The sequence below is a fragment of the Maniola hyperantus genome, chromosome 6 (genome assembly GCF_902806685.2).
Source record: "Maniola hyperantus chromosome 6, iAphHyp1.2, whole genome shotgun sequence".
Taxonomy (NCBI): domain Eukaryota; kingdom Metazoa; phylum Arthropoda; class Insecta; order Lepidoptera; family Nymphalidae; genus Maniola; species Maniola hyperantus.
Genome location: NC_048541.1, coordinates 16,392,875 through 16,417,582, shown reverse-complemented (window position 1 = coordinate 16,417,582; position 24,708 = coordinate 16,392,875). Strand labels below are relative to the sequence as shown.

The following is a 24,708-nucleotide window of genomic DNA, read 5'->3' as shown; positions in this document are numbered from 1 at the left end:
GATCCACGGGCCGAAACAGTAAGGCCTTAGGTTTAAAATAAGTATATTTTTTTTAATAAGTAGAATTATGTGGCTAACTTAGTAATCGTTTGGCGTTATTAAAACAAAAATGCGTTATAAAATACAAAACTTTATTTCAACAATAATAATTACAAAATTACATACAGCTAGGTACTTAATACTTTTCGAAATATTTTAATCAAAATATTGATTTTGTGCTCTGACGTCGACATGAATTAATATACCTACCTAATTATATTTTTTATTTTCATAAACAAATTATAAAACCGCGTCCAGACTGACCGACGACGCAATGGCAGAAAAAAACAAAGCGCTAAGCGCTTCCAGCGTGCTGCGGCCTGCGCGGCGTTGAAAAGTTTCGCAGCTCCTGATTATATTTGCGACTGATTTTTTTTAAAAGTAAGTACCATGCCATGTTTAGATTGTTCGCTCAGTCCGTCAGTCAGGATATGGCTTCAATCAATTTACATAGAACTTTCACTTAAATACTATCTACATAATCTTAATGTTATTAGTTTCATTAAAATGATGATGATTATTTTAAAAATTAAAAGCCATTTTTATTTCCTACAATGTAAAAAGTATTTACATTATAATTGCGAAATAGTAAATAGGTCGGGGTTACATTTATTTTTTACTGTCGGTGTATTTGACTGACTGGTTGTTGTTAGTCCGCCGCATATCGCGCGTAATCGACGTGATGGTAAGCGAAGGGAACTGCCAATCACGTGACCAGATAGATCTACTAGTCGGACATACACCGAACGTCAGCTTATTATACGACAGATTTTATAGTAGTTACAATTTAAATCAATTAACTACTTCGCAACAATCTTTTAGGTAATTTGTTGATAGTTTACTTGAAACTTTAGAAAATAATATTTTACCTAATAAGTAATATTATAGGGAAGTACAGATACTTAAAAAATAAGTATATTCTCAAAAGGATTGTGAATAAACATGATTAGAAAAATAAATTTATTAAAGCACTCATTTGATCATTTTTTTATTCTCTTTTTTCCCTATCCCGTAGGAATTTCAAAATTTTCCGCTCCTGTTCTTTGTACTACGTAATAACGTAAGGTTTCGGTCTGGGCGTTGAAGAGTCAGTTAGTGAGCCAGGAATTTTCTTTTTAAATCCTAAGTACTTGGGTACATGGTGAAATTTTAGTGGTTTAAAACCGTAGCGATGCAAATCGCCTTAAGCACTAGGTATCCACTTCCATTTATATAAGCTTTTCCTTTTTCCTGCTACCTACTCTTAGCCTGGTTTTTCCTGGATTCGATGCGTTTCTGTAATGTGGTTAGTAGAGCGCTCAGCACGTTGTGCCCGGGCAGGCGTTTTCCGAAGAGCAACCGTTTTACGGAGTCGTCGTATGTCAGTAAAGCCACCATGTTCTGGAGGAGGAACCCTTGGCAGTATTCCAGGAGTTGAGTTGCGCCGTACACCTGAAAAAAACCCATGAATAGGTAAACGTGACTACGATTCCCCTTTTCTTATCAGCTTAGTCTGAAGATTGCACTTTGAGAGGTGCGGTGATACCTACCCTCATTGATTTTAAGAACTGAACCAATTTAGAAACAGACAAACAGATGGGATTTAAGTTATAGAGGTCGGGCTTGCCTAAGTTTTTCCTTTTAAGTACCTACCATCGTTACATTAACTAGCGAAATATCTTTTTAATTTTTTTTGATAACGAGCAAATGAGCAGGCGAGTCACCTGATGTTAAGTGCTTACCGCGGCCCGTGAATATTTGCACGGAACCACCATGCGTTGCCGACTTTTCAAGAATTTGTTGATCCCCCTCTTGAATAATTCTGTTTAAAATTTACGCGGAAGGAAATTTATTCCACAATATTAGGATTTAGGACTCTTGGCAGTTGGCACTGATCTAAAGCATCAGCAAGTGAAATAAATAAGAAAAAAGAAAGAAAAAAAAGTGTTTCTTTGGTGCCACATTTAAAGAAAACACTCAAAATAAGATGCGTGGTGGTGGTACCAAAATGGACTCCACTCAGCATTTACTGCACTCAATTTATTAATGGAGGCTTATAAACAAAATGCTAAAGATACCTTGGCATGTATGTAGACTGAGACCAGGTTATGCAGGTCCACAGATTTGGCAGCGCGCGCCTCACAGTGTCTCTGGAGCGGCAGCAGCTGGAAGAAGGACGCCGCAGCGAGGACCTCCAGCACGTCCGTCTCCGGGATGTCGAGTCCGGAACAGCCTCCAGAGTACAGGTACTTCATTACTTGCTGTAAAACGTTGAGTGTTTTATAGCTGTGATAGCCTAGTGGTTAGGACGTCGGAGGTTCGATCCCGGGCACATAAGAAACCTGCATGCCTGAGAGTTCTCCATAATGTTCTCAAAGGTGTGTAAAGTCTACCAATGCGCACATGGCCAGCGTGGTAGACTATGGCCAAACCCCTTCTCATTCTGAGAGGAGACCCGTGCTTGTAGTGAGCCGGCGATGGGTTGATCATGATGATGATTGGGCCTCATAAGAAAGCTCAGGGTCACTCAGCGGGCAGTGCAAAGAGCTAAGATTGGAGATTTTCTACGTGATCAAATCAGAAATGAGGAGATCCACAGTAACCAACATACTTAGCTCAACGGATTGCGAAGCTGAAGTGACTATGGACAGGGCACATAGTTCGAAAAACCGATAGACGTTAGGCCCCCAAGGTGCTGCAATGGCGATCTCGCACCGGTAAACGCAGCGTTGGAATGCCCCCCACTAGGTGGAAAGACGACATCAAATGAGTCGCAAGGAGCCGCTGTTCGACGGGTTCGAAACTATTCGAGCTTATTTCGGCTAATCACGTGAGTCTAGTCGTGTAATACCTCAAATATGTGATATCGTATGTCGTTGATCTGCACAAGCGGCGGCGCGTTGCTGGGCAGCGCGTCGGGCGTCGTGCGCGGCGGAGCCAGCATGGCGCGCAGCCGCGACGACTCCGACACGAGCACGATCTTGTGTCCGTAGAACAGCCGACCTTCCACTCTGAAAACGTATAACAAATGGTTATATCATTCCATATCCAGCGTTGTGGTTACAATGTTGTGTACCCACAACATTCAGCTGAGTTCGGGCCTTTTCGTTGGCACGATACATTGTGGACACTAGGTACCTATTTGTTGGATTAGCTTTTAAGTAAATATTTGTGTTTATCGTGTGTTGGATCAACCAATAAATGTATTTCTAATCTATTCTATTCTACATTCTATCTGCGTGCCTGGAGTTTGCTTAGTTAGCCCTTGACTGCTATCTTACTTGGTGGTAAGTGATTATGCAGTCTAAGATGGAAGCAGAGTGCGAACTAACTTGGAAGGAGTATGGCAGTTTCATTAAACCCATACCTCTGCTCGGTTTCTACGCGGCATCATACCGGAACACTAAATCGTAGGGTGATAACTAGTCACGACCGAAGCCTCCCACTATCCTAGCCCCCTGGTACTATCGGGAATCGAACCCAAGACCTCCTACTCATAAGACCAAAGCTCCCTCCGCTCAAGAAGGAAGTACTCGACTCTGACATAGTACCTGTGATTATCACACGGCGCAGTACGGGCTTCATTGGAAAAATAATATTATCAAGAGGATGTTATAAGAAAGGAGCTACGATCCTCCTGCTCACGATCATCGATCGGAGGAGGACGAGGAGGAGGAGTGATGAGGGAGCGACGCAAGGAAGAGGACGATTTATTTCATACTAGCTGATGCCCGCGACTTCGTACGCGTGGATTTAGGTTTTTAAAAATCCTGTGGGAACTGTGGGATTTTCCGGGATAAAAAGTAGCCTATGTCCTTCCCCGGGTCGCAAGCTACCTCTGTACCAAATTTCGTCAAAATCGGTTGAACGGTTAAGCCGTGAAAAGCTAGCAGACAGACAGACACACTTTCGCATTTATAATATTAGTATGGACTAGCTGATGCCCACGACTTCGTCCGCGTGCAAAATTGCGGTTTTCAAAAATCCCGTGGAAACTCTTTGATTTTCCGGGATAAACAGTAGCCTATGTCACTCTCCAGGTCTTTGTCTATACCCACGCAATACATCACGTCAATCCGTTGCACCGTTGCGACATGATTGAAGAACAAACCAACAAACAAACACACTTTCGCATTTATAATAAGGGTACTGATATATTATATAGTACCTGAAAGTAACATCAGCGAGCGAGGGGTTGTTGACATAGGAGGGGTCGACGCGGGCCGGCGTGGGCGCGGCGGGGGGCGGCTCCAGCACCCCGGGCACGGGCTCCCAGCCATAGCATGCGCACAGGATGTCCGCTAGTAGAAGCACGGTGCCCTCCTTCTAAATGTCATGAAAATAAAGAACCTAGTAAATAATGATATATATTTATACCTAAAAAAATACAAACGAAAATTACCTCAAAATGATTGATGATTGATGATGATCACAATGATTCACATTTTGGTTCAATTCCGCAACAGTGTTGAAACTGACGCCATATGAAAGCTTTTAGGTTATGCTAGTACTACTACAAGCGCGAACATGGTACATTTTTCAATACTGAGAAAGCATTATGCAATTTATAGCATCAAGCAAATAATGAGTTCTCAGTCTGAACTTTCTATTTTTTTTCGTGTAGGTACATACAAGAATTACACTTTTAAGTAATGAAACACTAACAAAAGGAGTACCACAAGGGTGTCATCTTAGGCCAACTATATTTTTTATGTTTATCGATGACGTTAATGAAAAATCTTTAAGATTTGTAATATTTTTGTTAGTTTTACCTTGCTGTATCGTAAAATATTGAAAAGCAGAGGGAGGCACTCGTATATGAACTGCTTGCTGTAGTGACTGTCATCCGACGGACACACCTGGAAACAGAATCGAGTAAGTAGTTACAAATAGAAATAAGATTCTTTATTCAAATAAACTTTTAAAAGTGTTTTTGAATGGTCAAAAGAATCTACCACTGGTTCGGAATGCCATTCCTACCACGAAGAATCAGCAAGAAACACAACACAGATTTCCAAACCAAGAATAGGTATGTTGTTATCTAGTTACCAGTAGATACTAGAGAGGGGCTATAATAACTACTGGTAAATATCTACTAATACTATTAAATTATATCTAGTTCTTTTAATATATCAATGGTTAACAAATAAACTATTAATAAACTTAAATCTAAAAAAAAAAAAACATTAAAATAAAACTAAAATAAATTAAATTAAATCTAAAACCTCGTCGAGACCACCGCTGCGAGGCATTGTACCCAAGATGCTGGCAGCATTACCCCTTTGGATGGCTAAACTAATTCTTTGACCAAGGTAGCTGCCAGCTCTCGGGTCCCCGGTTGACTCGATAACTCTTTTCGCAATTTCTTCAAAAAGAGCTTTCTTTTAAATTTTAATTGGTCAAAATGATACTGGCAAAATAAACCGTCGCAATGCTGAGGCTTTTAGAAGATGAAGAAGAAGATAATGATTTTAGCATTTAAACTACCGTGAGTGATTTCCATTCTAAATAATATCTGTCCCGGCTGTACTCACGTGTGTAGTCGACGTTAGCCCGACTAGTTTCGAACCCATACGGGGTCCTTTTTCAAGGGAGTCCGTTCGCGCACGCGCCGCGGTTTTGACTACACACGTGAGTACAGCCGGGACAGATATTATTTAGAATGAAAATAATGATTATAACAATAAAGCTGTAATACCTGTAAGAAATCTTGTAATAGTTGATCTATGACGTGGTCGAGCGCGGATTCTGCGGCTGCGGCCAGCGACAACGTCCACGCGTGGAGAGACCACGGCACTCCCAGCGCGCGCAGCTCGAGGGTTATGTCTAAATAGATTTATTTTTAGAGGCTAAATTAATCTTGAAGTAATCTTCTATATATATAAAAGGGAAAGGTGACTGACTGACTGACTGACTGACTGACTGATCTATCAACGCACAGCTCAAACTACTGGACGGATCGGGCTGAAATTTGGCATGCAGATAGCTATTATGACGTAGGCATCCGCTAAGAAAGGATTTTTGAAAATTCAACTCCTAAGGGGGTGAAATAGGGTTTTGAAATTTTGTAGTCCACGCGGACGAAGTCGCGAGCATAAGCTAGTCTAATAATAAACTAGCTGACCCACCCCGGCTTTGCTAGAGTGGATGTAGGTTTTTAAAAATCCTGTGGGTATACTTTGATTTTCTGAGATAAAAAGTAGCCCATGTCACTCTCCAGGTCTTAAACTATAACTATAAATAATAAATCACGGCGATCCGTTGCTCCGTTGCGACGTGATTGAAGGACAAACCAAGAAACAAACACACTTTCGCATTTATAATATGGGTAGTGATAATACTAGCTAACTCACCCCGGCTTTGCTAGAGTGGAATTTTAGAAAATCGATGAGAGGCTGGTTCACGTTTATTTTTATTGATACCGGAGCCAGGTCTACTTCGGCAGACGCCGCTGATTGGATTGCGCGAACGAGTTTGTTTCAGAATCATAGCCACCGAGTTCGAAAATAAAATCATATTGTTAACATTAGGTACTTTCTAGATAGATACATTTAAATATAAATAAGTTAAGTAGATTATTGATTGTTAATTTTCACACCTTATTATTCTATGATAATGTAGTTACTATAATAAGTTGCACACCAAATTATTGGTTGAATGTCAAGGGCTCGAAATAGATTTAAGACCAAATTGTACCACATTCTGGCAAATAAAAAACTATTAAACTATTAAACTATTAGACATAACTTCTGTGCCTCCCCAGGCCCCGTGGTATCCATGACGGATTTCCCTACGAAAAAATTCTGCAGCGGTCACTGCTGTTCCTTCGTGATCGAGGGAGGTATGCCCCCCCCCCCCCCTTGCCCCTCCGCTAAGTCAACGTACCTAAGGAGGTTCATACCTAAATGATCAGTCTCCGCAGCATAATACATAGCGTCCTGCAGCGCCCGTTGCTGCTGTTTGGTGAACGGGGGAGGCCTGCCCGAAGCCGGTGGCGCCCCCTCCGCTAACACCTCCTCCAGCGAGAGGATCGCCCCTCCCCCCGCACCCCGCGCTCCCCCTCTCACTGCCGCTCGGAGACAAGCTCGACGACCGTGGGTACAGCATACTGCTACCGCGCTGTTGTGAAAGAATTTTTTATAGAACATTGTTTCTATTTGAACACAATATGACAGCTGGAATATCCATCGAATGATTTACGCTTGCCAAACGTAACTGAACGCTTTTTGTTTCAGCAAACAAAATTTGATTCCAATGGATTTTTGTTATGGTCGATGGTCGAAAATTGGTTGAATGAAGAAGACGACGAATTTGTTTCAGAATAGATCCAGGCTATCCAGTGAGATGACTCAAGAAGAAGAAATTAAGTTGTGAGCAAATTTCATTTTATAGAACTAGATTATACTCTATCAAACTTCTATCTTTAGTAGTGTGATAGAGCGTGATTTTCAGTAACAAGCATTTTTATGGCAGGTCTGAAAAATATAACCTAAGTACAGTTCTTGCAATTCACGAAGGCGAGTGAACTTTATTTGTGGTTACGTCGTATACACGTACATTGCGTAAGTGTGCGTGCATATCGGACCAATCAGTCGCGAGCAAGCGCTCACAAACGCACACATTTACTGTACCTTACTTATACCTACCGATACGACTTACACACAAGCATGAGCCACTCGCCTTCGTGAAATGCAACAACTATAACACTTTAGTGTTAAAATAAATACCTATAGCAGCCATATTGCGCCGCAGCGGAGTAGCACAGGGCGTCGTTTAGTTGCGTCGATAGGAAAGGATCAGCGCCATGCGACAGCAGCAACTGAACAAGCTCCAAGTTACCGACGCCGCACGCCACCTGAAAAATATATACAACATCAGCGTTTCTCTATTATTACATTACATTTTCTGTACAGTACATTTTCTGTATTATTCAACTAGCTGAAGTCCGCGACTTCGTTCGCGTGGAATTAGGTTTTTGAAAATCCCGTGGGAACTCTTTGATTTTCCGGGATAAAAAGTAGCCTATGTCACTCTCCAGGTTTTTAACTATACCCACGCAAGACATCACATCAATCCGTTGTTCCGTTGCGACGTGATTCAAGGACAAACCAACAAACAAACAAACACACTTTCGCATTTATAATAAGGGTAGGTACTGATAATAAGGGTACTGATTGATTCCCAACCCTCTGAGAAGGGCAGTATACCTGTGAGCACTCTCTCCAAGTCTTTGACTCTATCCATGCAAAAAATCACGTTGATCTGTTGCTTCGTTGCGACGTGATTGAAGGACAAACCAACAAACCAACAAACAAACACACTTTCGCGTTTATAATAGGGGTAATGATTAGAATGGATTAAAAAAGGACCGATAATTGATTAGTTACTTACCGATGAATAGACATGAATTTTAATTGAGATTTTATGAAAACTTTTCTTTGAAAATTCAAGCGCAGTACAGAACACACGGCAATGCCTCGGTCCGATGCTGTATGAAAGTTAGTTAGTTAGTTGTAGACAGGTAGAAACAAGTCACAAGGCAGAGATCTCGATATCGAACTAACCTGATTTATTACATTCAGTAGCATGGTAGGTATCTACAGCTACAGGAATTAAATTCTTAATGGCGCGAAACAAAGGAAGACAGCGTCATCTAAGTATGAATTCTTGTAACTAAATTAACTTAGACGAATTTGACCTAAACACACATTACGCACGACGCACCGGTGTGAGTTGAGCACTGAACGTGTTAAATTTTAACAAGAGTCATACCTGCAAAGGAGTGAGAGTGCAAACGTCGTCGCCCCTGGCGGGCGCCCCGTCCACCCTGGCGCCCGCAGACAGCAGGCGCCGCGCCACGTCCACGGCGCCCGCGCCCGCCGCTCCCGCCCCGCTGCACGCGTACACCAACGCTGTCCAACCTGGGAGACAAGTGACTTCATTTTAATAGCTTGCTTGACATAGGAATAATCCTTGTCTTATCCTTTTAGTTTTTGGTATATAATTGTTAAGCTTACTTCGATATTTTATTTAAATGCTCCCCTCGGTTTTGTAGAGCATAGTCTCTGTTACTCATATTATCTATGTGACGTTTCGTCGGTCTCAACGACAGAGACGACGATCTACGTAACCGTTATCACTTTCTAATGCGCTGCGCTCGTTCGATGCGCAATATTTCCTGCCGGGTACTGTAATGGTATGTTTAATGTCATCGGGCAATGGATAATGACGTTGTCTTAGCGTTAAAAGGCTGTTTCCTCGCTGAGGATGGCATCCATTCAATATCAGGATTGTATGTTTACCAGCAGTGGGCGGCGTGTATCCAGGTGTGGGGGTGTGGGGTGTGGTGGGGGAATGCGGCGGCCGGCTGGGCGACCGCGGCGACAGCAGCGCGCAGTGCTGCGCCGCCGCACCCGCGGTCTCGATGTTGGGATCTGCTCCGGCTTCTATTAGCATCTGTGAGCAAAAAGCAAAACCAAGCAGCTTAATTTATTTCTAGGTTATTTTTATGGCGAGTGTTTCATTAAAAATCATGTCGTCGAACAGTGCTGACAATCATATAGATCCGAGACATGGTCACGAACTATTATGGACCTCATAAGAAAGCTCAGAGTCACTCAGTGGGCGATGGAGAGAGCTATGCTCGGAATTTCCGTATGAGAACCAGAGTAACCGTCATAGCTCAGCGGGCTGCGAAGCTGAAGTAGCAATGCTCAGGGCACATAGTTTGAAAAACCGATAGACGTTAGGGTCCCAAAAGGAACTAGAATGGCGCTTGCACCGGAATTAACATTTAACAAGTCGCAGAGAGCTGTTGGATTCAGGCGACGCCAGACATTGGCCTGTGGAAGTCCTTACAAAAACATCCAGCATGAACACATGTCGGTTAGTTATGACGATGATGATGAGGTTGCAGTAAGCTGACGTATAGGTACCTCAGAGACTACCTCGTTTTGAAGGATCTGACCAGCGTTTCACGTGGTTTAGCCCTGGAAAGTTTTTCCAGCGGACGGAACTAAGGATACTTACAGCAACAACTTGTTCGTCGCCAGCCAAAGATGCCTTCATCAGCGCAGTGAGTCCAGAAGCGTCAGTAGCGTCTATACCAGCGGGCGGCAGTAGCGTCCTGACTCCGCCGACTAGCTCTGGTCTTCCACTGAGCAACGCTCGCTGAGCCAGGCCCAATGCTGCCCGGCTCAGCTCGTCCGCGGTTCGTTGGCAACGGGACCATGCAGGTTCTATCGCGTCTTCTAACCTGCGAATTATATTAAAGTAAGTATTGTTATACGTAAATTCTGATACAAGAGTTAGTCTATATATATAAAAGAAAAAGGTGACTGACTGACTGACTGATCTATCAACGCACAGCTACAAAATACTGGACGGATCGGGCTGAAATTTGGGATGCAGATAAAAAGAAAGGATTTTCGAAAATTCAACCTTTGAGGGGATAATATAGGGTTTTTAAGTTTGTTTTAAAGTTTAAAATAAGGGCAATATTGACCCTTTGGAAGACCAAACAAATCTTTGGCCAAAGTAGCCAGCTCTTAGTATATCCGGTAGACTTAATATCTTTTTTTGGAATCTCTTCAAAAATAGCTTTAGCCCTCGGACCCTAGGTGCCAAAGTCTCCACGCCAAAGAGCACAATTATTATGAAGCTCCTGTCAAGGTTTTCATACTTTCACCTCTTGGTTTGTTCGGCGCTGGTAGTCGCTGCACTCGCCATGAGTGAGAGTGCAAAAGAACTTTAGATGCAGCTAAAGTATCTGCACACGTTGCATCCTAAACAAAAGACCTACCCATCTTCCAAGGAACGAGTGTCATAAACTATCAGGTCACCTGATATCGGTACCGATAGATTCTAGTACAGATATGAGGTATATGAGCGGTGGCAAGAGATCTCCGGATGATGTCGTTAAGAACAATATGGCGAGAGGCTAAAGATGACTCACGTCACAGGTCGGGGCGGGCAATCCGCGTGAGGTAACAGCAGTCTGGCGGACTGCAATATGTCGTCGGCGTCAGGCACGGCGGGCGGGGGCCGCAATGCCGCGTGTGCTCTCGCAACTCGCACCCATTCCCCGAGGGGGGGCAGAGCACCCGCACCCCGCTCCCCCCACAGCCCGGCCCCGCCGGTCGCGGCCGCTCCACACCCTGTGCCAGATGCGCCGCTTGAGGTGTGCTCTAACTGTTGGATACAACAAAACTTGTTAGAGCAACAATAGTAATTAATATTTGTCCTTTACGAGCTGATGCCCGCGACTTCGTACGCGTGGATTTAGGTTTTTAAAAATCTAGTGGGAACTCATTGATTTCCCGGGATAAAAGTAGCCTATGTCACTCTCCAGGTTTTTAACTATACCCACGCAAAACATCACATCAATACGTTGTTCCGTTGCGACGTGATTCAAGGACAAACCAACAAACAAACACACTTTCGCATTTATAATAAGGGTACTGATAATAAGGGTACTGATTGATTCCCAACCCTCTGAGCACGGCAGTATACCTGTGAGCACCGCATGAAGTAGTACAAAGCGCGCTCGGCAGTGGGCGACAGCGGCGGGTGTCGCGGGTTGACCTGCCGCAGCACCGCGCGCAGCTCCGCAGCGGACCCCGCGCACGTCGTCAGCAGCACTGACGTGCCGGATCCCCCGCTGTTGTTGGACCCTGCTGAAGTCCCTGACCCTCCTGCAAATCACAACAAGTTTAGGTTTAGGAAGATGATCAAAGATCGAAGATGATGGTGGTAAATTAAACTAGTGGACGATTCTAAAGCACTTTATTTGAATAAATAATAAATAAATAAATAAAAGTTTATTCAGCTCACAAAAGAAGTAAAGACAAAAAAAGAAAACAAGTGTAAGTTCAGAAAATTTTCGTACAAGTATGATTTCAAGTTAATATCCTCACCAGAGCCGTTTGTGGTGATCCCAGAATCATGGCTCAACCCTAGTGCCCTGTTCTCGGGTCGTGGCGCTCCGGTGGATGATCCAGATCCCAACGAACTCATGGATTCCCATCGTGAAAGCGACAGGGCCCCTGCAAATAATAAACATCAGACTATCAAAATTATTACTTTGTATGGTATAGTTCTTGCATTTCACTACGGCGAGTGTTTCATGCTTGTGTTTAAATCGTATCGGCATAAGTAACTGAAAGTAAATGCGTGCGTTTGCGAGCGCTTGCTCGCGACTGATTGGTGCGACATGCACATTTTGGTAGTCTTGCTGCAAATGCATATTTCTGCCAATATTGAAAGAGTCAGCCAATCAATGTAATCACCATACTCTAGCTCTCTAACTACGACGGTAGGCCTACAAATTCGGCTGCTGTCAAAGCCACAATACTGGAGGCCAATGGATCATGCTATACTTCTGTGAAATAGTAATGTTCAAGAATGAGGCCACTGAGCGCCATCCCGAGCGAGCCGATGGAGGCGGAGACATCAGGGCGGCGCTGATCAACGTTCTGATCCGTCCATTCAGTAGTCCCGGGCCCTGGGACCTCAGGGTCACGAGTGGCTGGAGTATGGCTGTGGCTGTCGACCCTGGAAAGACGACAGCTTGCTGTGGCAAAAGCTGTCATGCCCACATGCAAGGTACATGAGGCCAGGGAGTACATCCTCCAGAATATGCCCAATGGGCATTGCAAAGAGAGACCCCAGCGCACGTTCTTGAGAGTTCCCGCGGGAGTCTCTTAATTTGCGCTGAGGATTGCCACCGAGGGCGTTTTTATAGGTAGAAACCCCACATAATCCGATCTCTCCCCAAAGAGATCAGGTATCATAAGAAGATTTCCCCCGTCAACAAAATAAGCCTACAGATTTGATATTATAAATAAATCAGATGAATCGATCACCAACAGTAGGGCGATTGTCTAAAACCTGCATCAATCATTATTACAATCTCAATTGTTCTGATTAGCTGAATTTGTGCAATTCTTGTTGCAACAATGCATTGTAGCCAATAGTGAGCGAGCGTTAACCTATCAGAGATGATTGCGATTGTGGCATTGTAGCTGTCATTCTCCCGCAATCGCGCGGCAGGAGTACTCTTACCTGACGCAACACGTCCCGCGTTCAAATGGCTATACGGCTGAAGTAATCCCCATAGATCAGCACAGTTAGCGACTGCATGGTCGATGGTTGCTGGCGTTATGGGCGACGCAACAGCAGTGCCGGCAGCTATCAAGGCTATCTCTTCTAGCAGTGTCTCCATGCCAGCGCAGAGGTAGATTGCTGCGTACCTGTGAGGAATATGCCTTGTATCTTAGATTCCGAAAAAAACCTATACTAGATAGGGAGTTGATAGCTCACTAGAAGTTTATATTAGTGAAGCCTTGATTAAAAAATTGGCCAAGTACGAGTCAGGCTCGCGCAATGAGGGTTCCGAACTACAGCCGTATTTTTTCAACATTTTGCAGGATAATTCAAAAACTATGATACATAAAAATAAAAATAAATCTGTTTTAGAATGCACAGGTGAAGACCTTTCATATGAACATATGAAAGGTCTTCACCTGTGCATTGCCTTGATATAGTTATCTTACTTAGAAAATTGAAAATGCTAATTATTAGTTCATGACTACAATTTTTTTTGTATGATGTAACCACATATTCACGGTTTTCAGATTTTTTCTCGAATGTCAGCTATAAGACCTACCTAACTGCCAAATTTCATGATTCTCGGTCAACGGGAAGTACCCTGTAGGTTTCTTGACAGACCGACAGACCGACAGACAACAAAGTGATCATATAAGGGTTCCGTTTTTCCTTTTGAGGTACGGAACCTTAAAAATCAGGAAACTTTTGACTTACTCGTGAACAAAGGAAGCTACGCGAACATCGAGCATCCACCTCTGGAACCTGCCGGGCGCCAGGCTGGTGCGAGCGCGCGCTGCCGAGCCCAGCCGCCGGGCTGCGCTGCCCGACGTCGCGTACATCGTGGCTGCTCTTTGACAACCCTGCAAAACCAGGTTCAAGGAACCACAAGCTACAATCCACTGATACGGATAAATTTTTATATTAAACATATCTTATACAAATATAGACCACCCTCACAACGGGCGCAGTCTCAACCGCGGCGCGTGCGCGAACTGGCTCCTTGAAAAAGGACCCCGGATGGGTTCGAAACTATTCGAGCTAACGTCGACTAAACACGTGAGTATAGTCGGGTGTACGATATGTATAGTGGAAATCACTCACGATAGTTTAAACGCTAAATCTTTATAGTTGAAAATATTGCAATTTGTGAATTTCGGTGTTTTGCAAGATCTGTATGGTACTGTATGGTGGTGGCGCGTATTGCTTGCTTGGTGACTTGCTTTGCCTGCATGTCTACGACCCTCTATACGTATCAGGCCTAAAGTACCTTATAAGATCTGACTTTCTAGCTCAAAAAGACCTTATAGAATGCCATAGATGTGTGGAGCTTTATGTTCGACTCTGTGTTTAGGAATACAGAGTTAAAGAAAAGGAAGGAGAAGAGAGTGACCTTGATGCAGGAGTCGGCCAATGGCGTGCTGAGCACGATGCGGAGCGCGCCGGCCACCTCATGCTTGGAGCAGAAGCCAAAGTTCTGCGACAGCCGCTGAGCTTCGCGCGCTATCCGGACCAACGCACTGAAAACATAAAAAAATGATATAAGAGCAGTTGTAAAAGAACATTTTTATTGCCGTCTGATTTAGGTTTTTGATCCAATCATTTGGCACAGGATTGTATAATATCTGAAATCGTCGAATGATCCGATTGGCATGTACCTAATACACGAGACAGACATGAGTGGAATCTCCTGGTATTGAGTACCAGATTCGGTGGATCATTGCACCAAAAAACTAGTTGGCGACCAAGCGCTAGTCAATTCTAAGCTCTAAAGCTTAGAGGATCGGTACAAGATTGCTTGCATGTCAGTGTTCTACAGGTTTTCGGATAGACACGCATCCGGGGACTTTTTTCAATTAACCTCCACTAGAGACGCGGCGCTAAGGAGACGAGCAGAGGCTATTGAAAAGGACCCTGGAATACGTGAGTTCAGCCCTCATACATTTATACTAATAAAAACCCTAACATACCGTTGCAGTAAATAGGCGAGTCTGGGTGGGGCATCAGGCGCCATCCTGGCGGCCAGCTCCCGGCAGCGGCCGCTCTGCAATGCGCGGGTCACTTCACCAGCCGTCCACGGCACGTAGCGGAGCTCCACTAGCCTGGATAGTGCAGAACAGAACAAAACTAAATTGGTACGATGCTTTAATATGGCATTGTAGGAAAGAAAATGTGTCTCCAAGCTATTTTAAGTTGAGGGGAATTGGAACGTTAGTTCTATTTTTTTCGACAAGTCCGTCATACTTTTGCGCTGTCTGGTCTGTCGATGTCTATTCAGAGGACGTTTTGTAGCGTACTTTTAGTCCTTCGTATGTGCGTTATTCGAAGCAGCTGTAAGCAATCTATTTTGACGAATAGCAAAGTATCCCGAGGACTATCCCCCATCTATGCAGGCCTTATCACTTTTTGGCAAGAACATAACGCGGTTGCCAAAAAGTGACAGCATTAAAAAAATAAACTGAACAAGTGAGCCTAAAAATATCAGTTCTTGTCCAAAAGCGAATGTTTTTAGATCAGATCTATAAAACTCCTTGTAGCAAACTATGCTGCACCTACTTAAATCATAGTCTAGTCAATTAGCTGGGACTAAACATAACACCGTCAATAAAAGCGAACTGGGTTGTACTACTAAGTCAGGATTTGTTAACTTTGGACCAAAATTTTACCTTTAACCTGTTACGAATTCTTAGAATCCTGATGGAATTATTATTAAACAGTGATTTAATCAAATCACGACATTCCTCAATCGCGAAGGTATTCACATATGACTCGCGCTGTTCGCACAACACACTGCTTTTTATTGGTGGTCAAAGTGCAATAGATAATGCAAAGCCTGGTGAAGTTTCCGTGCATGTATTAGTGAAGTCAAGTCTGTGATAGCCTAGTGGTTAGGACATCCGCCTGCTAATCGGAGGTCGGGGGTTCGATCCCGGGCACGCACCTCTTACTTTTCGGAGTTACGTGCGTTTTAATTAATTAAATATCACTTACTTTGACGGTGAAGGAAAACATCGTGAGGAAACCTGCATGCCTGAGAGTTCTCCATAATGTTCTCAAAAGTGTGTGAATTCTACCAATCCGCACATGGCCAGCATGGTAGACTATGGCCGAAACCCTTCTCACTCTGAGAGGAGACCCATGCTCTGTAGTGAGCCGGTGATAGGTCGATCATGATGATAATGATTAAAGTGAATCAAGAACGACGGCGAAAAATCCTTTTGAACTACTTAAGTACAAAAATGTATTTTTGTGTAGAAACCTCAATGCCACACTGGTTTAATCCATCTAACAGTTTTTCGGAACCTCATTTCCATAATTACGACAACAGTTCTTCAAACAATCTCGGTCTACATTTCTGGGAATCAAAACCACGATGATTGCAATGATAATAAGCGATGTACCTATTATGTGAATCAACCCACACGAATTCGTCCGCACTCGTCACGTTCGTGCACACCGTGTCGAGCGACGGCTGCCGCACCAGCGGCGCCCGCCGTCGCCGCGCCTCCGCTGTGCTGCCACTCTCTGTAACATCAAATATAAATAGTTAACAATCAATCGTGACAACGGATGGATGCTATCCTCAGCGTGGAAACCGCTTTTTGACGCTAAGACAAGGGCATCAGTCGTGGGACAGGACACTATTAGCTCCGCTTGCCTGGATTACAGTGACGGCTCCAGCGATGAAGATCAGCAAGAACTGTCGGGAGACGCCAGCCACCCTCACAACGGGCTCTGCGGGCAGCGGCAGTCTTAACCACGACGCGTCCGCGAACTGACTCCCTTGACAAAGGACCCCGGATGGGTTTGAAACTAGTGGGGCTAACGTCGACTAAATACGTGAGTATAGCCGTTGAGCGATATTATATATTATAATGGAAATCACTTACGATAGGTTAAACGATAATATTAACAATCAATTAACTCATAAGCCAGTTTGCATCCACTGCACTGCAAGACATACTGCTGCCGCCCACTGGGCTACTGGGGGTGGCCACTAAACGCGCCTACTAGTGACTTTAAGTTAAACCACTAGTCACAGCCACTGGTATTTTTCAGAGTATATGACAGCGGTCAGCCATGTTTTTTTTTTGCAAAATGGGAAATTGGGAACACTCTTGATTTCATCGTGTCTCGGCAAGAGAGGATGGGACGGCGCAGAGAAGTCGGCGGCTGTGGTGAAGACCTTCTCGAAAACGCGCCACCACACACAATCCACCTTACTCATCCACCCACTTCTCGCCGTCTCCTTACATCCACCATCAGTCTAGCGGTACGCAGTCTCCACTCCGGAGTCAACAGGCATCGAATTTGCGACAGACCTGCCCGCTTTAGCATGCTAATCCGTTGGGCTACGCATTTCTTCGTTCCCATAGCGACACCCAACACAGCTTACTCCAGAGCGCCTTTGAACTTGTGGACGAGGTTAGCTGTCAGTGCGAATGTTTCAGCTCCATACGTCACCACAAGTAATTGTAAGACACACTCATAAGGTGTATATGTCACAAACCTGGTGCTCCATTATTACTACCGCCACCAGCACTGGAGGCGCCACTGGTAGCCGTGCTGCTGCTGTCTCTGGAGCGAAGAGTCAACTGCTTGATGGCTGACCTGATGTCTTCCAGACCACCTCCGCCTGGCCAGGGGGACTGTAACTGAGAAACAAATTCGGTTACTTGAGGCTGCCTTGGGTGACTCTAGTCTAGTTCACAAACTGGGATGTAGGAATCATGCAAGGAGTAGCATTTTCTTTAATTAGTATATTAAAGAAAGCAAACCGTTTGTTTTGTAAGTTGTGCCACACATCACATGGGTTGGTTATTCCACCACTTGAGCATTATTAGCCAAAATATTTTCCCTACGAATCTCCTCATTTCTTGTAATTAGTTGTACCTTATTATGTGGTCGATGTTTGGTCCTGGCATGCGGTGGTTGCCGGTTTCGTCGTGGTTCATCGCGGCCTGCCTCGCCACCACCGCTGTCCGACATCGACGCGTGGCCCGACGAGCGGTTCTCGTCGGAACTGCTGTTGCATTCTCGTACACCATTCTGTGGAGTTTATGAATTAGATCAAAGATATTATGAATGGCTTTTACAATTCATTTAGAAATAAAGAAAAAACGTTTATTTTGCAAGCCACAAATCTCATGCTTGTTTTGATTATACCGTAACTGAGCATTCACTTTACTATTTATAATTTATGTTATTTATTTTAGGCTCACTTAAAGTCTACAACAACCCGCTAAATATAATTAAGTACTTGAACTTTTCACGCCATCCCCAAAATAATCTCGGTAAATGTAACAGATTACATTTAACGAAACCTGATTACTTAGATGATTTTGTGTAAGTGAGCCTTTTCTTACTAAAATTGGTAACCCCACCAAGACATTTTGCTATCTACTCTGTATCGAGACTTATTTCTTGCTAAGGTTCCAGACTTCCAGTTCACAAATTATCCATCTTTGTTTTTTTTTAATCAAAGCATAAAAAATAGCTGCATCCGATTAAACATGTTTAAAAGTGGTGTTGTTACGGTTTTTTGTGCAGATGTCTATCTCATTTGAATCAACCACGTGGAGCATTCAACCTGCCTTTTTCAAACCGGGACGAATTGAGTCATCAAACTGATTTGAGCTAAAAAACTAAAAAGAGCCTTACGAAATGCGTCTCCGTGACATCGAATCAGCAGATGCGCTCACAAGTGGCCATTGTCAAAGGCTTTCGCTTTCAAACTCGTAACTTCCCACCCATTACGCTTTTCCCTATCAAGAGATCGTGGGATCCCGTCAAAGACAATGCTTATTTTTTTTAGATAACACTTTCGCTGCATAACGTGCTCGTGTAATTTTTGTAATAAGTTGCGATGCGTTCGTTCTCCATTCTACGGTAATTAATGAGTTGAACAAAGGATGATGACTGACGGACTAAAAAGACGCTGTCATTGTGGAGTCTTCGATGTCTCTTTTTTGTTGAGGAACAAAACATTTTGTCTTTTTTATCAGATTGTAAATGATGATATTCGCATGATATCTCTGACTAAAGGAGGCACCTAATTATAGGTAGACGATGAAATTGTGGTTGAGAAGGCAACCGACAAATTGCAAGTGATTGTCACTTTATCTACAGTTGCTAAAAAAGGCGATCGCACGAAAGAGGAGATGAGAGGCGGGTTAACAAACCCTTCAATTCAAATTTCTCTCAAGTGGTATTCTATAAAAATTGTCTAGAATGTGATCCTCAAACGTGTAAAATAGAAACATAATATACTTAGGCTCTAAAAATAAATAAATGAAAACTTTAAGTCTGATTATAAAATAGCCTTTACTGCCAGGATTTGTGTTGCACAGGACACAAAACTATTTTAGTTAATCATAGCAAAAGCTCAGTTAAAGAAAAAGATGATATTGTGTTAGATAAACAAAACTTAGAACTCTATGATAATGTCATAATAATATAAGGAGCAGATCGATTGCATCATTGAAGTTTCTTTCTTCCATAAGTGGAATGACCTTGAAAAAGTAATCAAAACCGGTGAGTGCCTTGTACCGTATCAAATAGCATGTAAAGCAGCTCATAGCCATGATTGCGAGACCGCTGTCCGAAATCCCGTAACATTAATACCAGGGTAGCGTGCGCGGGCGTATTTAGACCGCTAGCCAATTGTTGTAAATTCACCATTCGTTTAAATAAAATTTGAGTTGCCGTAACTGTATCCCAAGGTTTTTTGAATCTTTTTGTTAACACGCTAGAAATAGTGAACGTATCCTAACTTTGAATAAAATTATTACCTACTGTATTTTTTATGATGCCAAGAAGAAGTCATTAAGTATACCCATTTTTAATAAGCATCAACATCATGATTAATCCATCGCAGGCTGGTTTCAGCTGCGCAGTGTTTGGGTTAACGGGGGACGTGGGCGGTTGCTCTTCGATATTTGCTGTCGCATACCTGCGCAGGCGCAGTTTCAACAGGTCGATGCTCATGCTTCACTCGTCTCTCCAGCGCATAGCTGCTCTGTACGGGAGCGCTTCGCACGGGTGCGCTCGCTACGGTGATCTGCGACACCGCACTGACTGGCTTCAGCTGTGCAGCGCTGGGGGTGTCGGGGGACGTGGGCGGTTGCTCTTCGATATTTGCTGCAAGGAAAATGAGCTTCGTGAGTTTTGTTACCTCTCTTAATGATACGATCGAAAGGGCTCTTGTCACCATAGGTGTTCCTGCGTTCATTGAGCCGGCAGGAATTAGTCGAGATGTTGACAAGAGACCCGATGGATTGAAGCTAGTTTCCTGGGAATCGGAATAGGATGGGATCGGGTACGCAACATGCGTTAACAAAATGTAACTGTAATTAGTAATATTATATAAAATATTCTAACCGCTAAACTTTCCTAGTCCTCAGTAAAACCCACTAGGAAATCATATATGGTCTCCACGTCACAGGTTTAACCTAGTGTGGAGACCACTAGTAACCGACGCCAAAATAACGTGTTTTTGTTAAATAAAGATTTTTTTTTTTTTTTTTTTTAATTGGCCCCGTGCAATCTCAAAGGGGACAACGTCAAGGCCGGGGGTCAAATGGCTGAAACTAGTAAGCGGCTTAAGTATGCATCTCCAAGAGTTACGTTTTTGTTCCATTTGACGTGACCCTGAGGCTATGGAGTTTTAGTACGAAAAAAAGACATTTTACCGAGGTTAATTGTTTCATCTGGTGATAGAAGGACTGGGTAATTTTTTGCACAAAGGATCAGCCTGGATATCCAATGCAAAAATGCAACCAGTAGGTATTCTTGGCACTAAGTACTCCACGTGGGCATGATTTGTTCAGTAGGTAATTAGATGATTAGCTTTCAGTTCTATTGTATCTAACATTTTCAATTTAAAAAGAAGTTTACACAGTGATTAAACATAAACTACCACTCAAAAAATCACGTCATTTTATTACTACAGTCTATTGTAGATATGGATAAGAATGGACTAAGATAAACGTGTAGTAGGTACTTAATTCTTGGTCATTACGTTCTTCCTTCGTGTTAAATGTATAACTTTATAATACCAATTTATTTCTGGTTTTCAACTTTGTTATGCGTAGGAAAATAAGCACTTAATTCTAAACCTAGACATAATTAAGTTAAATTTTATGAGACTATAAACTGTAGACACGTTAATTAATACTAAGCGATTTTATAATCAAATAAATAAGGCATAGGTACTTTGATACTAAATTGCTTAGTTACCTGCGGGAGACCTAAGTGTTTCTATCAAGCTGGCAGGGTAGTACTATTTAGTGTTCACATACTAAGTAGTCCTAGGTCGTACAGCCGTTCCGTATGCGTAGCATGACGCGTATAATACAGCAGTCGTAAAACTGTAATCGACAGAACCTAAGGGCCCTCGCAAACTGCAGGCTTTGGATCGACCTTACTTTGTGACCTTACTACACGTCTACCCAAAAAAACCCGGTCAAGTGCGAGTCGCTCTCTCACACGAAGGATTCCGTACCATTCTATTTTCAAATGTGAAAAATGTTACTTTTTTTTTTTACTTTTTTTTAAATCTATATATTATATAAAATTCAAAGTCCTGACTGACTGACATATATATCAACGCACAGCCTAAACCGCTGGTCCTAAAGACATGAAATTTGGAGGGTTTATTCTTTTTAAAGAGTAGGTATCCACTAAGAAAGGATTTTTCGAAATTCCACCCCTAAGTGGGTTTAATAGGGGATGGAAGTTTGTATGAAAGTCCGTCATTTTTCAAGTTATTTGCATGAAAATTGGTATTTGGGTTTTCGGTCACAAATGAAGAAATACGTGTTTCAGGATTTTTGGAAAATTCGCCCATAAGGGTGGTAAAATAGGGGATGAAAGTTTGTATGGTACCGTTTCAGCTAAGAAACGACTATGAGAAAATCCCCCCCTAAAGGGATGAAATGGGGGTTGGAAGGTTATATGTGTTATTCGGTGCTTTTCAGGGTGTGCGTCCTGATGTTATAATGTTTGTTTCTGAAGAAAAAAATGCCATTTGTTTCCTGTAGGCCACGCGGGCGAAGTCGCCGGCAGAAGCTAGTACGACATAAATATAATAGGTATTTAGTTTATTAGACTGCATAAAATAAGCAAAGATATTGGCTGGCGAAAAATACACAGACTGACTGTGCCAGTTAGCTGATAGCCAACTCACACTGATGGTAACTATAAAAATAATAATAATTATGCTTTCACAATTCACATAATTAATTACAATAATTAATGTGTCCGGCTGTCCGTCTGTATAATAATATAATAGGTACTTATGCCACATTTCATAAGTCAGCTTATTTACGTATTTTCACTTGAAAAGATCAGTTTTCTAGACATTGAATAGAAAAGCATTTAATTAAAGCAAACTCTATATTATTTAAAAGAATTGAACACGACTGCCCTGCCAAATTTAATTTCTTTCAAAAATAAAAAAGTCCGCCATGCTGGCTGTGCTGATTGACAGACTTCACAAACCTTTGAGAGTACTATGGATCGACCTCACGATGTTTGCCTTCACCGTTAAAGTAAGTGACATTGTAATTACTTAAGTAGGTACTTAAAACTTTTTTTAAACGCACATAACTCTGAAAAGTTAGAGGTGCGTGCCCGGGATCGAACCTCCAACTTCTAATAATTAGGTGGCGATCGTCGTAACCACTAGGCTATCACAGCGATTTAATTGCTTACAACGCGCATAACTCTAAAAAGTTAGAGGCCCGGGATCAAATCCAGGCCCCCCTGATTAGGAGGTCGACGTCTTAACCTCCTGGTTAAGACGTCGCGTCGCTATCACCGCTTTTTTTGTGATTATAGTCTTTTCTTAATTGAGCTAAACGCACAGTGCAACAGTTCATTTCATTATTTGAGTTTGTTTAACGTACGTTTATTAGGCGGTTCGGTGGGCGGCGGCGGCGGCGGCGTGGTGGCGCGGTGCGCGTGCGGCGGCGGCGACAGACGGCGCGCGTGCGCGGCCGCCGCGCCCGCCACGCGCACGCGCAACGCACGCGCGCCCGCCACGCCCGCGCCCGCTCCGCACCACACCGCCTCCTCCGACGGACGACAGCCGCTGGATGGCCTGCGGGACAAAATACAAAGCTTAGCAAAATTTAAAAAACTTTTAGCTTATGCCCTATTTTACCCGCTAGGGTTTGAATTTTCAAAAATCCTTTCTTAGCGGATGTCTACGTCATAATAACTATCTGCATGCCCGATCCGTCCAGTAGTTTGAGCTGTACGTTGACAGATCAGTCAGTCTTCGTTGGTTTATGTAGCCATATTTTAGGAAATAAAGTTGCTAAATAGTCCACCTCGTAGACCAAACAACTGGCAAACTTCATACACCTTTGAGAACATTAGATATGGAGAACTATCGCCTGACCTCAGGATGTTTTCCTTTAGGTACCCGAAAAGGACGCATGAATTGTATATAAAAGATCGAAGTTTTTAACAGATAAATTTTGCAAAATAGTAGGTAGGTTTATTTTAAACTAAGTATGGGTAACATAATAAATCTTTTTCAAATACAAATGAAATATTGCTGAAAATTGAAATAGGTCTAAAAAGACATCCTATTCTTATTTTATCTCGATACAAGTTAGCCCTTGATTGCAATCTCACCTGATGGTAAGTGATGTGATGATGCAGTCTAAGATGGTATGGCAGTTTTGATTAAACTCATACCCCTTTGGTGTTTGCTCAGAATCGTACAGGAACGCTAAATCGATTGGCGGCACAGCTTCGCCGGTAGGGTTGTAACTAGCCACGGCCGAAGCCTCCCACCATAAAGTTCATTCATCCAAAGAAAGCTGTATAGCGAGTTTTCCACGCACACATACCCTGTATGCAGTAGATGTAGCCATGTATGTGTGGGGCACATCACATGGGGCACATCACATGGCCCACATAAGTAATGTACAGAAACAGTTTTGAATTTTGATCCTTTGCAAATATAATTTCAATAATGCGATATGGAGGTCAAACGTCTGGTTTTGAGGAGCATCGCATACGATCGAGAACCAACGATGCACTCGCCCCGCTGGTTATCTTAATGTTTGACGTGGATTGTAGCTGCTGTTCCAACTTTCAAGTACACAATAATACTTGCAATTAATGTGAACAAGTTTAGCTCGCGGTGACGCGCACGGTGCACGAGTTGAACTGTTTGAACGCATAACTCGAAAATGTTGAAGATTTCAAGTGGAAATGCATTAAAGAATTATTTATGTTCGTGTATTAACAACAAAAATCTCTTATCTCTTATTCTTATTTCTTATCTATCTATATATATAAAAGGAAAAGGTGACTGACTGACTGACTGACTGACTGAATGACTGACTGACTGATCTATCAACGCACAGCTCAAACTACTGGACGGATCGGGCTGAAATTTGGCATGCAGATAGCTATTATGACGTAGGCATCCGCTAAGAAAGGATTTTTGAAAATTCAACTCCTAAGGGGGTGAAATAGGGTTTTGAAATTTTGTAGTCCACGCGGACGAAGTCGCGAGCATAAGCTAGTTATTAATATATAAAGATGACTGACTGACTGACTGATCTA

General features: G+C 42.9%; 1 protein-coding gene across 4 annotated transcripts in view; it reads right to left on the bottom strand.

The window, feature by feature from the left end:
• Positions 1-112: 112 nt before the first annotated feature.
• LOC117983313 (ankyrin repeat and BTB/POZ domain-containing protein 2) overlaps positions 113-24,708 on the bottom strand; it is a 66,121-nt gene continuing 41,525 nt past the window's right edge. For 3 of the 4 annotated variants that reach the window (XM_069499354.1, XM_069499355.1, XM_034969819.2), the window contains 23 exons: positions 23,031-23,224; positions 20,075-20,262; positions 18,016-18,171; positions 17,633-17,777; positions 16,524-16,647; positions 15,093-15,224; positions 14,516-14,642; positions 13,840-13,985; positions 13,081-13,268; positions 11,934-12,062; positions 11,530-11,711; positions 10,973-11,208; positions 10,048-10,273; positions 9,321-9,474; positions 8,791-8,939; positions 7,746-7,873; positions 6,920-7,137; positions 5,717-5,844; positions 4,791-4,877; positions 4,187-4,344; positions 2,870-3,029; positions 2,097-2,279; positions 113-1,470 (listed from right to left, as the gene is read on the bottom strand). In XM_069499354.1, the coding sequence (XP_069355455.1) occupies positions 1,273-1,470; positions 2,097-2,279; positions 2,870-3,029; positions 4,187-4,344; positions 4,791-4,877; positions 5,717-5,844; positions 6,920-7,137; positions 7,746-7,873; positions 8,791-8,939; positions 9,321-9,474; positions 10,048-10,273; positions 10,973-11,208; positions 11,530-11,711; positions 11,934-12,062; positions 13,081-13,268; positions 13,840-13,985; positions 14,516-14,642; positions 15,093-15,224; positions 16,524-16,647; positions 17,633-17,777; positions 18,016-18,171; positions 20,075-20,262; positions 23,031-23,224 (3,736 nt within the window). In that variant the 3' untranslated portion in view covers positions 113-1,272. The remainder of the gene's footprint in view (positions 1,471-2,096; positions 2,280-2,869; positions 3,030-4,186; positions 4,345-4,790; positions 4,878-5,716; positions 5,845-6,919; positions 7,138-7,745; positions 7,874-8,790; positions 8,940-9,320; positions 9,475-10,047; positions 10,274-10,972; positions 11,209-11,529; positions 11,712-11,933; positions 12,063-13,080; positions 13,269-13,839; positions 13,986-14,515; positions 14,643-15,092; positions 15,225-16,523; positions 16,648-17,632; positions 17,778-18,015; positions 18,172-20,074; positions 20,263-23,030; positions 23,225-24,708) is intronic. The other variant, XM_069499353.1, reaches the window with a different exon arrangement.